Source organism: Rana temporaria, chromosome 2, assembly GCF_905171775.1.
Source record: "Rana temporaria chromosome 2, aRanTem1.1, whole genome shotgun sequence".
Classification (NCBI taxonomy): domain Eukaryota; kingdom Metazoa; phylum Chordata; class Amphibia; order Anura; family Ranidae; genus Rana; species Rana temporaria.
The window spans coordinates 169,161,477-169,176,653 of record NC_053490.1 but is presented as its reverse complement, the minus strand read 5'-3'; the positions used below and the strand labels follow the sequence as shown (position 1 = coordinate 169,176,653).

Genomic DNA, 15,177 nt, shown 5'->3' with positions numbered 1-15,177 from the left:
GTTTTGAAGTACAGTGTTTAAACCTGCATTATTAAATGTCACCTTAGCACCATTTACAACATATATGCTGCTCACATGGGCAAGTTCTTCATTTTAAATAATTGTAGTTAATGGCAGAGACTAAAATGCATGTTAATTAAGTGTATCATGTTGTGCTACCAGGTTAGTCTGAACATATATACAAGTGCAATACAGGTCAGACTTGCTGTACTACTTTACACCAGTACAACACTTGCTCAATTTAAGACCGCATTAGCAAAGCCTATTTGCTCTACACCTGACAGTCCACCATATCATTATAAAAGAACACTGTCAAAGGCAATTAAAAGACAAAGCAGCATTATTTTATCTCATTGGCTCCAACTTACTTGACAGTAACACGATTTGATAAATCCTGAAGATCTCCGGGATGAAAAAGCTGTGCTTCTTTTAGTCCAAGTTTTTCACACGCCCGCAAGAAAACATTAATATTATCCTGTGAAGGCAAGTGGAGAAAAAAAAAAATGACTGCTTAGCTGTTCTGCTTGAAATCAAAATTCCTTATCGAAGTCCAAAACTCCAAAGTCCACAAGGAAAGCAAGAGACAGAGAAATAGGCATGAAAGATGAACTGTAATAATTCATGAACAGAAATAGCCTGGCTCTAATCTGTGTAGCCGAATGACGCTGCAAAGATTACCTGCTGCAGTCAGTAGGCAGAAAAGTACACTTTTGATGTCAGATCTACAAACAAACGCCCTCTTTCTGTCTTTGCACGATACACCTCACCTCTTAGGACTTTAAAAATAACTACAGCTAATGACATTGACCCACCCAGAAACTACTGCCAGAGCAGGCATAGGAGGGTGAGGAACAGGAGGAGGGACATGCTGTCTGTACACAGCATTCAATGACTAGGACATGCACCTGGAATCTAGGTTTGGCTGTTGAGCAAGATTGTGACAGAGTGTGCACATATAAAGAAAGTTAGAAATGTCAAAACTACGCTTTTGCACAGTAAAGATAAAAATACATATAAAAATAAAGTGAAAAGAATTCAGGAGTGGTACATTGCTCACAGGCTGCACCTGTTCAGTACTACTTTGCTACAGCTATGTACTGGCTGAACTATAAAAAACTCAGATGATACTCAAATGTTACTTTGTGTCATAAGCAACAGCTGAACTGCACACAAAAGCTTGATGATCAAGCTGTCTTTACACTTCAGGATCATTTAAAAAAAAAAAAAAAAATTGTGTTCTAGGTAGTGATGGCATTGGAGAGCCAGTATTTTAGGCATAAGTGACCAATTGTATCTTAATTAAAAAACGTGTAGTAACACTTACAGAACATAAAGCTTCAGGAACTAGTTTGCCAGGGAAGGGATACAGGTGAAAGGAAACAATCCCAAGAGAATTTTTTCACAGCTACAAAGAGACTCCAATTACTACAAAATGGCAAGCTCAGTGCTTACACCTACAGTAACCCATAGGCAAATAACACAAATACCGCATGAAAGCCAATTGAGACAGCCCCACCCAGTCCATTTGCTTCAGAGGATGTTTATTATATTGTTCGTTCTGCTGCTTTGCCTATGCAAGGAAGCTTGCCGGGATCTGGCACATTTAGTACACAACAGTCCAAAATTGTCAAGCAACCTAATGTTCTTCAGCTGCTGGGCATCTAAACATGTCAGGCAGCAATTTCATACTGGGGTGCAGGGACACATGTACACAGGTAAATAAAAATGCTGTTCTTAAACACTTAAAGCATATTTTTTATGCCTTTAAGACCAAAGCTGCTTTTATTAAATGTGTTATACTTACCTTTTCTGTGCAGTGGCTTTGCACAGAGTAGCCCAGATCCTCAACTTCTGGGGTCCCCTGCCAGCTGTCCAGGCTCCTCCTCTCCGCTATGTGCCCCCAGAGAAATCAGCTGGGGCCGGGGGTATCCTTCAGTGCAGGTGTTTTTTTTCCGTCACTAAACCCACATCATAGTAAATCAATAATTGCTGTATTGCATGCGATTCATACTCCGTCACTGTGAGATTTGTATTCCACAAAAATCCTAGTTTATCCTGCTGCTCTCTATCTCCCCCTTCTGTTCATATCCCCAATTGTGTTGCAGAGTTTGCAGCTGTGGTGGCAACTCTGCACAACCTCAGTTTTCAGTAAATTTCTATGCGGAGCATTTCCTCCCTATCACATCTGAACAGCCCATGTGACTAGAGTCACATATGTGGGCATATACTCAGTGGTAAATGACAGCCCCCTCCATGCCCACTAACCAGCTAAACACAATGGGGTGGAATATTGCATGCAGATTAATGGTGGCTTCACCTCCCTCTTATTCTTAGATGCAGGCTGGAGGGGAGTGACAACCTGTGAGTGGATCCACACACAACAAAATAATGGATTTGATTGCAAATGTATATTTGTATGTCAATTTAAAAAAAGTTTATTGATTTTGTTTATTTTTACTTTGTATTCCAAAAGCGGATTCTTTTAATTTTGAACATGTGACCAGTAGCAGAGGACTAGAAGCGCCTCCTGCTTATGTTTTCCTGCAGACAGGCTGGAAAAGATCTGGGTTGTGTTACAGCTGTATATTAGGCAAGGTATTTTGATTTTTTAAAAATAATTACAGTGCCATCATCCATATAAAGAAATAGAAAAGACAATGTAAATTAAACAGTGAGTATTTAAGCGGTGGTTCACCCTAAAAAACAAGTTTCTAGCATGACATTCAGCAAACTAGCGCGAGCTACAGTATGCCTTTATTTTTTTGGCGCCGTACTCACAGTTTAATCGCGGAGTTAAGTTTCAGACTCCCCGCGGGGAATGGGCGTTCCTATGCAGAGGGAACGTGATTGACGGCCGGCTATGGCACGTCACGCTTCCCGAAAATAGCCGGAGTAGGACTCGGCTGTTCACAACGCTATACGGCGCCTGCGCACAGACATCGGAGCTGACTGCGCAGGTGCCGTGAAGCGCAAAGTCCTATTTTGGCTATTTTCGGGAAGCGTGACGCGCCATAGTCGGCCGTCAATCACGTTCCCTCTGCATAGGAATGCCCATTCCCCGCGGGGAGTCTGAAACTTTACTACGCGATTAAACTGAGTACGGCGCCAAAAAAAATATAAAGGCATACTGTAGCTCGCGCTAGTATGCTGAATGGCATGCTAGAAAAAAAAAAAAGACACTTGTTTGTAGGTTTGTACGATTGTATGTTTCTACAAAGTAAAAAAAAAAAAAAAAAGACGTCCCAGTTATAACACACAATAGGGAGCACAGTTAACCCCTTGATCACCCCCTAGTGTTAACCCCTGCTTTGTCAGTGACATTTACATAGTAAGCAGTGCATATTTATAGCACTGATCGCTCTGTAAATGTCAATGGTCCCAAAAATGTGTCAAGTGTCCGACCTGTCCGCCGCAACAACGCTAAAAATTGTAAAAAATATTGTTTTTCAAAATTAAATCGCTTTTGTTTATAGTGCAAAAAAATAAAACCGCAGAGGTGATCAAATACCACCAAAAGAAAGCTTTGTGGGAAAAAAAATGGATGTCAATTTGTTTGGGTACAGCGAAATACGACCACACAATTGTCAGTTAAAGCGACGCAGTGCCATATCTCAAAAAATGGCCCAGTCATTGAGTAGCCAAATCTTCCTGAAGTAGTTAAAAGGATAACCAAATCTAATTTTGTAAGTTTTGAATAGTCAGTAGGGGTTAGGAACTTTTTATAATAATATAATAATAATAATAATATCATAATAATAATATCATAATAATAATATAATAATAATAATAATAATAATAATAATAATAAGTCTGATGGGTAGGATTCTCTTCCCAATTAACAGATGGGAACAAAAACACTTAGTTAAGTAGTAAAGTGCTAGCAGCTCTGTCCTGTTTTTACTGTTGCCAATGGAACACAGGTGCCTACTACTACAAAACCTACTACTTGTCACATCAATAAGGGATCCCTGTGTGAAACTGAAACACCATTGTGCCAAGCCCAACATGGGAATAAAACCTTTTGCTTGCCACAACTAGTGTGCGGCTTCCAATTGCAACTCTTTGATTCCATAGTGCCTACACTGTGGTGTACACAATACCAGTCTATGGCCCTTGTGGTTTGGTGTGCCGTATAAGCGCTTATTTACACCAAATAAAAAACCTGACACAAAGTATTGAGTGGGATTAAAAGTTACATTTTTGGAGGAAGTGGTTACATTCCAACGAGTTTGAAAAGTTTATCAACACTCAACAGTAGATTTATTTTCCACACAAAAAATTAATTGGTCCTTGAACTCTATTTGAGAACCAACTGCATGTCATCTGATACTGAAAGAACAGCCATTGTAAGCCCCAGCAGTAAGCAATTCAAGCGATCAAGGGCACATCTCTTATCACCTGCCATCCTAACCACAAACAGGTAACTTCTCTGTTATGAAACACTGAACAATTATAGCAGAAACCGATTTTAACAACATAATTTTAAGTTCCATATACTATGTTCTGGTAGGAAACACACATGGAAGTGCAATTTTCAATTTCCTCATTAAATGAACTCCTGCCATACCATATTGTAACGAGAAACGCTCAGATCTGACATCTTGCATTTGAAGATCATATTGTCTTGAGTGCACTAAAAATACACAGTTAAATATAAAACACTAATGGAGTTTTCCCCAAAGTAGGTGGCTCAGTCAACTTAAAACGTTCACATAGCATACAGAAACCCATGTCACCTCCGCTGTCCTTCTCACCAGTTGTCCTTGCACAGAGAACTATTTGTAATCTGGTCAAAAGGTCAACTGAACATCTAAAGCAGTAAACAGAAAGAAAAAACACACACACACACAAAATCCAATAATAAACTTCAGCATAATCCATCTATAAGAGGTAAACGTGAGCATGTGTATATGAGAGAATGTGGACACATTTTCGAACTAGCATTTCAAAATGTACTTGCTTCCCCGTGATCTGGGGAATTATTTGCAGTAAGAATGTTTATAGTAGGGATAAATTAAGTTTGTCGCAAAATCTTATCAAGAATGATTTGCTTTGCATTTTGTGTGTTTACCCATTCAGACCTAAAGTGTTTATAAAAACTTCCTCCCCCTTATGCAATAAGAAATATTGTACCATAACTAATTGTTTTTTAATTGCTTCCAAGCTGATTTTTTTTTTTTTTTATTGCAGCCTGTCAACTCTTCAGTTTTGGCATTGGAAAAATGTCTTCCCTTCATTTCAGCCACTTGGTGACCACACTGCCCTGCAGGGACCCCAGGACTCTCAGAAGACTAGATGTAGACAGGACACGCATGCACTTTGTGTACAAGGCACAAGAGATGATGGCACGTGTAGTTCCAAAGCACAAGAATATGCAACTTTATTTGTAGGCATTTTTAATGGCCAAAATGCCCAGGTGCTCAGAAATGCACTCCATTCCCGTATTTAAGTGTTTGGGGGCTTGGCTCAGGCTTACCACAATAACAGGCCAACAGCAAGGAGTAGAAAAAGATGGGGCAGAGTCAGGCTTCTAAACCATCCAGACAATTCAATCTAGTTCCATACCAATAAGAAAGATCATTAAAGTGGTACTTAAACCTAAGAGCAAAACATTATATTGCAGCTTACAATTCTTAGATATGGTGTCTGCATTCTTTAGATTCTCTTATTTTCACCTGGTGATCTGGCCAGTAAGTCTGTTTTTCAAAAGAACAAGCCCTCTTGCAGATGAAGCATTTATAAAAATATGAGAAAACGGTTTACCGCCCTACATGGGTGCTTACAATGATCAGCTTTTAAGTAAAACCTTTTTGCCAAAAGGAAAAGAAAAAAAAAAAAAACTGTGCTGTAATGGTTTATAAAATGTGAATTGAAATCTGGTTGTAATTTGTTAGTGTATCTAAATCTGCTACGCATCCAACATTCCCTTCCCCCACCAGAATGTCAATGGTGCTGCCCAAAGATCCCCCTGTGCCACTTCATCCAGAGTGGGGGCACTCTAATACAGGTAGCGTGTCTGGCCAGATCACCAGGTGAAAAACAGACAGATCTTTCTTAGGCCATTATGCTCAAATGTTGACAGCTCTGGATTAGGACAAACTGAGTATAATGCAGATTGGAAGATAGTGTTACATATTAGTAGAGCATTCATATATAAAAAAGGTACATTATCAAAACCTTTTAGTTGGTTTATAGTAGAGCCATACGATTAATCGTTATAAAATAGAAAAAAAAAAAATCGCAACCCCCCAATTCCACCCATTTCTGGGTTTATTAACATTCAGTAGCTACAAAAAGTGTAGCTGAAGTTTAAACACACACACACACTTGTGTGTCCCGCGGTCCAGCAATGCGGCCCGCCCGAAGCCTTGCTTCTTTCCTCCTCTCAGTGGAATTCCGCTTTAAGAACGTGAGGGGGTTTGAATAGCGATCGATCCTTTAACGATTAATCATGCAGCTCTACTATAAACCACCAAAAAGGTTTTTATTTGTACCTTATATGCATGCTCTGCTAATGTGCAACGTCTTCCATTCTGCATCATACTCCATTTGTCCCAATCCACCATGAGCAGAAGTGGGAGCTGGGTAAATTTCAAAACTATGTATACACGCTCCCCCCCCCCAAAAAAAAAAAAAAGTGACATGTCAGGGGATCAGGACTCCTTAAAGCGGAAGTTGCATTTTCGGGTGGACCTGCGCTTTAAAAACAGCATTTCCTTGATTCAATGCAGAGCAGTTCTCTGCTCACTGCTGACAGCTGTCAAAAAAAAAAAAAAAAAAACAGGCAGCCTGCAAAGTTTATCACAATATCGGTTAGGCAGAGATGGAGAAACTTTTCGTTTTTAGATCAAAGGGATGAACTTCGGTTTGCATATGAGGTCAGTTTAACCCTTTAAAGGCTAAACCTTTTCCTGACACCTTTTTTCTAGAAAATTACTTAGAATCCCCAAACATTATACATTTTTTTTATTTTTTTAAGCAGAGCCCCTAGAGAATAAAATGTTTCAATATTTTATGTCACACTGTATTTGCGCAGCAGTATTTTTAAATGCAATTTTTGGGGACATTTTTTTTTTAATGAATATAAAAAAAAAAAAAAAAAAAAACACTGTTGGCCCCAATTTTTTTGTAGAATATGAAAAATGATGTTATGCCGCAAAAATTGTGATCTATAGTCTAAGCAACAAAAAATTTTAAACAAAATTGTGATTCTCATTTAAGCCAGAAGCGTGCAGCTCTAGTTTTTAGCTAATAAAAGGAGGAAATAGGAAGGGGCAAATGAGAGAAAAAAAGAGGGAAGCCAATGGGAGGTTGTCCGAAGCCACTAAAGTTTTAAACTTTTGAAGAGATGAATGTGCCAAACTCAGAGGAGTATTTGAAAATGGGACCACACTGTCCACTTATGATTGCGAGGCATGAGGATAAAATCAAATATTACAATCCTAAGTTCCCAATGATCAATTTGATCCATTTCACAAGCTCATTCAGCCAGGAATGGTGCTTTGATCGTCAAGAAAAAAAAAAGGGTAGTATGATATTGCAGTTTACCCGTTTCCCAGCTATTGGGAAACTACAAGTCCCATGGGGCATTGCAAGGCTGAACAGTTACAAGCATAACTCCCAAAAGGCAGAGGCATGATAGGACTTAGTTCTGCAACAGCTGGAGGGCCACAGATTGAGCACCCATATCTTAGATGTAGTAACTGCATTATTTTTTACCTGTTGATCTTGACAGAATTTCAGGGTCCTAACATCCTGTGCACTGAAATGCATTCTCAAAACAATGTCATCGGCCTTGACAGCCATCTTCTGTGACTTACAAAACCCCTGCCCTTCATGTAATAGAGTAGAGGAGGTCTTTGAAATCCAAATCAGGAGGGCAGCGAGTGAGTGTTGTTACCCTATCACAGAATGCAAGTAACTGGAATCACCAAGTGAAAATAGGACGGAGGGGATGGAAACTAGTGTAGACATGACAATGATGGACTGATAATCTGTAACGCATTACATTTTTTATTGTTGCACAACACATTTAAACTCAATAGGCTTTGAAATTAGCCTTCTGTAATTCTTTGCACAGGAGCACTCAAAATAGGAATAAAAAAAGGCAACACTGGGAGCCAGTCAGGGTTCTCCTGCTTTGAATATTTTCTGTTGGCCCTGTTATCCAGATATACTGTATATTGTCTGTGCCATTTGATTGTGTGCACAGACTGTTACGTTTGCTTTTGACATTCATTTGTAAATCTCTGGGAAATTAGAATTCAGTATTTGCATTCTGAGCAGCCCCACACTTGCACTGACCTCTAACTGATTTCAAATGCACATGTATCCAACACCAACCCTGAACATGCTTGGAAAAAGGAGAGCTAATTAGGACAACCTCATCACCATGCTGTTACTCCTTATTGCCAAATTCCAAACTAAAGGAGACGTTACTAAAGAATTTTAGCAGCCATATAGTCCCCATAAGCAAGCACCTGAAGATATGTGCAGAAGACCGAGGAAAGCCACACAGCAATGCTGCAATTTTTTAGTTTTTGCTTTTTTGCCCAGGTTCACACTGGGACTGCGGGATTGAAGCCGTACGAGTGAGCTGAACTTGCACAATTTCACTCTCGCTGGTCAGTCCCGATATCGGCTGCGATTGCAGAGACATCTGTGCAGGTTTCTGCACAGATGTCAATGTAAATCGCGGGCCGAAATCACAAAAAATAGTACAGAAATTATGCGATGCGGTGTCACACCGATTAGGGCTGTGCCATTGCCAGCAAATGCCGCTGGTTTGACATGTCAAAACGCAACAGTGTGAACCACAGCTCAAAGTCGTTCTAAAAAGGCAGAAGGTTTTTTTTTTTAGGGCTGTTACCGATTAAAATTTTCGCGTTCAATTAATCGTTTGTTTTTTTTCACCGATTAATCGACTAATTTCGATTAATTATAACACACATACATTTTTTGGATCACCATATATAGCCCCCACTGTAATATCCACAGACATCTCCCCCACTGTAATATGATCCACAGACGTCCCCCCCACTGAAATATGATCCACAGATGTCCCCCCCCCCCCCCCCACTGTAATATGGTCCACATTTCCCCCACTGTAATATGGTCCACATTTCCCCCATTGTAATATGGTCCACATCTCTCCCACGGTATAGGAAGATTAGAGCTTGCTTAGTCTTACCAGAGAAGCTGGGTGATAACGTCAGCGCGCCGCTCTAGGCTCACCTAGGCCGCCGCCGGGTGGACCAAGATGGCCGCCGCTCCGGGAGCTAGGCAAAAGCCACGCCCTTTCCTATGGCCGAGGCAGCAGCGGAGCTCCTCGGATCACGTGGTGTGCCGATCCACGCAAGGTGACATGTTCGGATCACGGATCATTTACAATCCGTTGCACCACTAGTACCGATCAAAACAATCGATCAAAAAAATTAACAATTAATCCGAGGGATTAATCTTTAATTTCCACAGCCCTATTTTTTTTAATCTTAATGCATTCTATCCATCAAGCTAAAAAAAAAAAAAAAACTGTGTGCAGCAGCCCCCCCCCCCCCCCCCCCCCCCACTTCATTTCAGCAATGATAGCCATGAAGACCAGGGACTCGCCCTCATTGGCTGAGAAGCGAGTGCCAATGCCACCAATCAAATGCCACCAATCAATGCCATCAATCAAAATCAGTGAGCCAATGGGGAGAGAAAGGGGGCAAAACCGAGCCACACCTCCATGTCCGAATTGAAACACAGAGCTGCATGCTTCGTGGGCAGGAGGGAAGGTACAGTAGTAACAGGAAGGGACCCAAAATGAAGATCTGGGCTGCTCTGTGCAAAACCACTGCACACAGCAGGCAAGTATAACATGTTTCTTTTTTTCTTTTTGTTTATAAACAAGACTTAAACCACTCCAGGACCGCACGACTATATATACTTTGAAGCGGGATATCTCTGTTAAAGGCAGCAGCTAGCTGCCATAACCCAGATATCCTCGTCTTCAGGTGGCCCCCCTCCCGCCGCTCTCCAGCTCCATCCGCCACTTACCGGAGGCATCGGTAGCAGTGGAGGCGATTGGGTCCTCTCTCCTGCTTGGTATGGATATGAGTGAGGGGGAAGATGGCCCCCACCCATCTCCATACCATAGCAGGGCGGAAATTACGTCAAAACGTCACTTCCACCCATGGCGCTTAAAGGCCATTTTTTGTTTGTCATTTTAGTCTTAATATGAGATCCGAGGTCTTTTTGACCCCAGGTCTCATAGTTAAGAGGACCTGTCATGCTTTTTTCTATTAAAAAGGGATGTTTACAGTGTTTAAACAGTGTAAAAATAAAATAAAAAAATATATATCTTTATTAAAAGTGCCCCATCAAGCTCGTGCGCAGAAGCAAACGCATACATGAGCAGCGCCCGCATATGAAAACAGTGTTCAAACCACACATATGAGGTATCCCCGCGATTCTAGCCCTAGACCTCCTCTAACTCAAAACGTGCAACCTGTAGAATTTTTTAAACAACATCGCCTATGGAGATTAAGGGTAAAATTGTGTCGCCATTCCACGAGCAGGCGCAATTTTGAAGCGCAACATGCTGGGTATCAATTTACTCGGCATAAGATCATCTTTCAAAATATAAAAAAAAATTGGGCTAACTTTACTAGCTCCTAAAATCTTGACAAGTGGGTTATGTTCTTGTTCACAGGAGAGGACTAGGCAGAAACATGTTAAATTAACATGGTATTTGATTATCTAACAGAATTGAACAGCCCCGCCCAGGGACCGGCCCCTCCAGACATAACCCTCCTCCCTGCAGTATGCAGCCTCAGTTCGTAAAAAGCAGTACAAACCTAAAAAGTAGGGGTGGGTGCTGTGTCCGTCCATGGACGTCAGAGAAAGGGATTTTACGGTGAGAACAAAAAATCCTATTTTTTCTCATCGTCCATGGACAGACACATTTTCTTAAATCTTGACAAGTGGGACGTCCCCAAGCAGTGTCAAAAACGAGGGGTTAACTTCACCCCAAAACAAGCAGAGCTCCTCAACGGAGGAGTTGCAACCTTAAACAGCCGCCTGCAAACCCTAGCGGCTGAAAGAAGCATCAGAAGATGCACTCACAACAACCTTGTAAAATTTGGAAAAAGTGTGAACGGACGACCAAGTCGCTGTCTCGCACACCTGTGAGACAGACGCATGATGTCAGAAACCCCAGGAAGCACCCATTGTCTTGGTCGAAACTGCCGTGACCGAAAAGGGGGCGCCCGCCCCCTAAAAGCATAGGCCTGTATGACAGTCTGCCTGATCCGCCGAGAAATGGTAGTCAACGAGACCGCCAGGCCCCTTTTGCTGACCGGATACCGACACAAAAGGAGCGTCAGATCTCCGAAACTGAGCGGTAGCAGGCAGGTAGACCCGCAAAGCGCGTGTAGGATGCGCCGGCCGAGGACATAAAGGATAGAAAACAAAAGTCCTCAATCGGGCGAAAGGCCCAAACCACCTTCGGAAGAAGGAAAGGTTGCGGGCGCACCACCACCTAATCCTAATGGAGGATCAAGCATGGCAACTTGCAGACATCTGGGATGATGGAGGCTCAACATATGATGCATCTTAGCAACGAGGCCTGATGGGGAAAGAGCAAACAATGGGAATTTCCTACAGGTATGGCAAAAATTTTCAAAGCTGCACAGATTAACCTACCTGGGTCTTTTGACTGCAAATAAAATAACATTTTAAAAAATTATTTGGCCTTTAAAACGTAAAACAGGCAATATGTAGTTTTCAGTACTGTGCAATAGCCGCAACAGTGAGAGTGAACGCAGTACAACACACTTTATAGTTAAAGCTTTTACAGATTGGTTTTACTTATATTTGCTCCACTGTGAATTTAAGGGGGGTTACACATGCTTAGAATTTACAATGTAACAGAAATTAAGTTACAAACTGTAAATGTCACTGGACTTTTTTTTCTTTCCTTTTATTAGTTGAACTAGACAGACTTGTGTCTTGTCAACCAGACTAGCTATGCAACTGTGTAACATGTGAGAAAGACAAAATTTCCTTTTGCTTTACTGGGCCATTTTTTGTAAAACCATTAGATTGAGGTCTACTTTCTATAAAGGACAAATATTCCCCTAAAACAGAGTGCCCTGTTATGTTCGTAACAGAACAGTTTTGAGATCACTGCCCTAAAACATTCTTTCCCTTGAAAAAAATCTATGTTTTAGGTTCATACTGACTCAGGATTTGACAGGCAATGGATAATTTGTTTAAAAAAAACAAAAAAAAACAGACTTAGGTTTCCAAGTGTAAATGAAGACTACAGGAACACAGGTCAAATTGTATTTTTGGTTTCCAGGTTTACAAGTCACAATATTTACAAAGACAAGAACTTACATAAATAATAAAAAGTAAAAAAAAAAAGATGAAGGGGCAGGTTTGAGAGTAGTCATGTCCACTATACAAGGGAAGGAGAAGGAGTGCTTAGATCAGATCTTCTTTCAGTTGGCTTGTTGCCACTTTGCTGATGAAACATTCACATAATTTCTGGAAATCTTTTCATAACAAACGTCATTTTCTATGACAGTTTAAGAACTTGTTTGTCAAAATCAGCGATTCATATGTCTAATCATGCACGGGACAGATTTCTGCAGAAGTATGTAATGAAACCTGAATAATGGTTCACATACCTGCTACATGTTTGTTTATACCTTACAATAAGCGAGGAACAACTAAATTGTCGGAAGCCAATTTATCAGCTTTCAAAGACGTTCATATTTGCCACAAAAGATTCACCTCATATAAAAAAAGAAAAAAAAAAAAAACACAAAAAAAAAAAACTAAATAATTTTTACCAAAACAAGCAAAGGAACATTTCACACTGGGATTTTCTGCAAGAACTGCAAGCAAGCAAAGGAGCGAGCAAGCAAAGGAGCGAGCAAGCAAAGGAGCGAGCGAGCGAGAAAAAAAAAAAAAAAAGATATAAATAACTCAGTCAAACCAAATTATTGATGTAAACCTGTAAAGAAGCAGGAGCATAAACCATGGTTTAATGCAAGTAAAATGCTTAAATTCCATTTTTGAATTAAGTGGATATACACTAGATTTGGTGGCTCCTGTGGTTCACTGGAGATCATTTACGACATGGCAACACTATTGTTCTACAACAAGACTAGACAGATAACAGTATCACTGCAAGAGCCAGTTCACACAGGGGTGACCTGGGATCCGACTTGAAGTCGTCCCAAGTCGCGCGGTTGAGAAAATCAATGGAAGTGAATGAGACACGTCTTAATGTACACTACTGATGTTGCTCCGACTTCAGAAAAGGTTCCTGTACTACTTCAATCCTTCTAGGCAACTTGTACCCATTGATTTCAATGGAAGTCACCTCAGAAGTCTGATCACTGTCTTAACTGAAGCAACTTTCCAGGAAGACAACATACATTTCTCATGCAAACCCCTCCCTCCCCCTCAGCCAATTGTGGTTCGATTGGCCACTGGAAAGCCTCCTGTCCTGGAGGTGACTTGAAGTTGCCTTGTACTGTCCAGGAGGCAACTTTTGATTCATACTCAAGTCGTGTCCAAGTTGCCTCCCAAAGTCGTGCTGGAAGTTGTGTTGCCCCTGTGTGTGAACCGACTCGAAGGGTTACCCAATCTTTTTTTTTCTATACTAACCAGAGACCACAGTCTGACTAAATCTAGTTAAGTGGTCAACGCCAACATTTTAGACCACAAAAGTCCCCGTAAAGGTATAAAGAATACAGAGTAGGGGGATGGGACTTAATAGGTGCAATTAGTCCAAGGACATACCAAAATTGAATAAAATCACAATTTATTAAAATGACAAGGGTACATAAAAACACTATTATACAATACATGAACAGCTTTATGGTCATGCAATATGTGTTATTGTAGCTCATAGTTGTTCCCACATGTAGGATTAAGATGTATTGTACAATAGTGTTTTTATGTACCCTTGTAACTTTATTAAATTCAGATTTGATTCAATTTGGTATGTCCTTGTACTATGTGCACCAATAAAGTCCAATTTGCCCCACTCTGTAGTCTCTACACAGTCCTTGACGGTTGAACAGTTCTAATTTATAGCAACAGTCAATTGCAGCCAGGTGCTGAAATCAGCAAACATTTAAATACAATTGCCAAAGTACAGAAGATCACTACAGAATGACTTGACGCATAAGGCCTATGAGTAATCATTAATGTGAGAAATGCGTTGAGGCATTATGTGGTTATTTGCCATTTTGTTGGCAATTTGAATGAAATCCTTCTGGTTTCTAAGCCTGACTGTGGCAAGTCAAGTTTCTCTACATTAGAACCTTTTGGCACACAGTCATTAGTTTGTGGGTTTAAAGTCTTTTTATAAATAAAGTTCCAGACAGACATGCATCGCCACCATAAAATATCTTAGCACATATTTGAGTACTGCTACAGTACAATGCTAAACCAGTATATAAGCTTCCAGTAATCTATTGCGCAGCAGGCAACAAGAATGGTTAAGGAACAGCACAATGTAAAGCCTCATCAGGTTCTAATGATCAATTCAACAATGTCAGCTTGCTTACAAGAAGAGAAAGCTAGGTTTCATCCACATAATGATTCTTTATTGTCCTGGGACCAATTCGGTTTAACTTGCTCATAAACGATAGAGAGCCTGGAATAGATAGTTTTGTTTAATGAGCACACCGAGACTGAACCATGTACGTCAATAACTTCTCAATAGGATATAGCAACTTTACAATATGATCTAGCTAAAATAGAAGGGTAGATGAGGTTTAATGTACAAAAATGTACAGTAATACACTTGGGAGCTAAAAAAGGAACGCAAGTTGCACACTATGGGGAAAACATCTGGGGGAAATTAGAACTGAAAAGGGATCTGGTCCTTGTAGATCAGAGATTCAGCGATAGCATACAAGGCAAGCTGCAGCAAGCAAGCAGACTATTGGCATGCATTAAAGAGCATTTACTTGATAAAACTATAATTCCACCACTTCACAAAACTCTGGTTAAACCACAACTTGAGTATGCCATCCAGTTCTGGTCACCAGTCCTCGGGAGGGATGTGCTTGAACTGGAGAGTCTCCAGAAAAGGGCTACAAAACTAATAAGGGGGGGGGGGGGTAGAGGACCTCCGTTATGAGGAACGGGTACAATCATTGAGAGGTGCTT

General features: G+C 40.7%; 1 protein-coding gene across 6 annotated transcripts in view; it reads right to left on the bottom strand.

Moving 5' to 3' along the window:
- Positions 1 to 15,177, bottom strand: part of LMO7 (LIM domain 7) — a 218,670-nt gene that overhangs the window by 120,713 nt on the left and 82,780 nt on the right. For all 6 annotated transcript variants that reach the window (XM_040341385.1, XM_040341384.1, XM_040341386.1 and 3 more), the window contains exon 5: positions 369 to 475. In XM_040341385.1, coding sequence (XP_040197319.1) covers positions 369 to 475 — 107 coding nt within the window. The remainder of the gene's footprint in view (positions 1 to 368; positions 476 to 15,177) is intronic.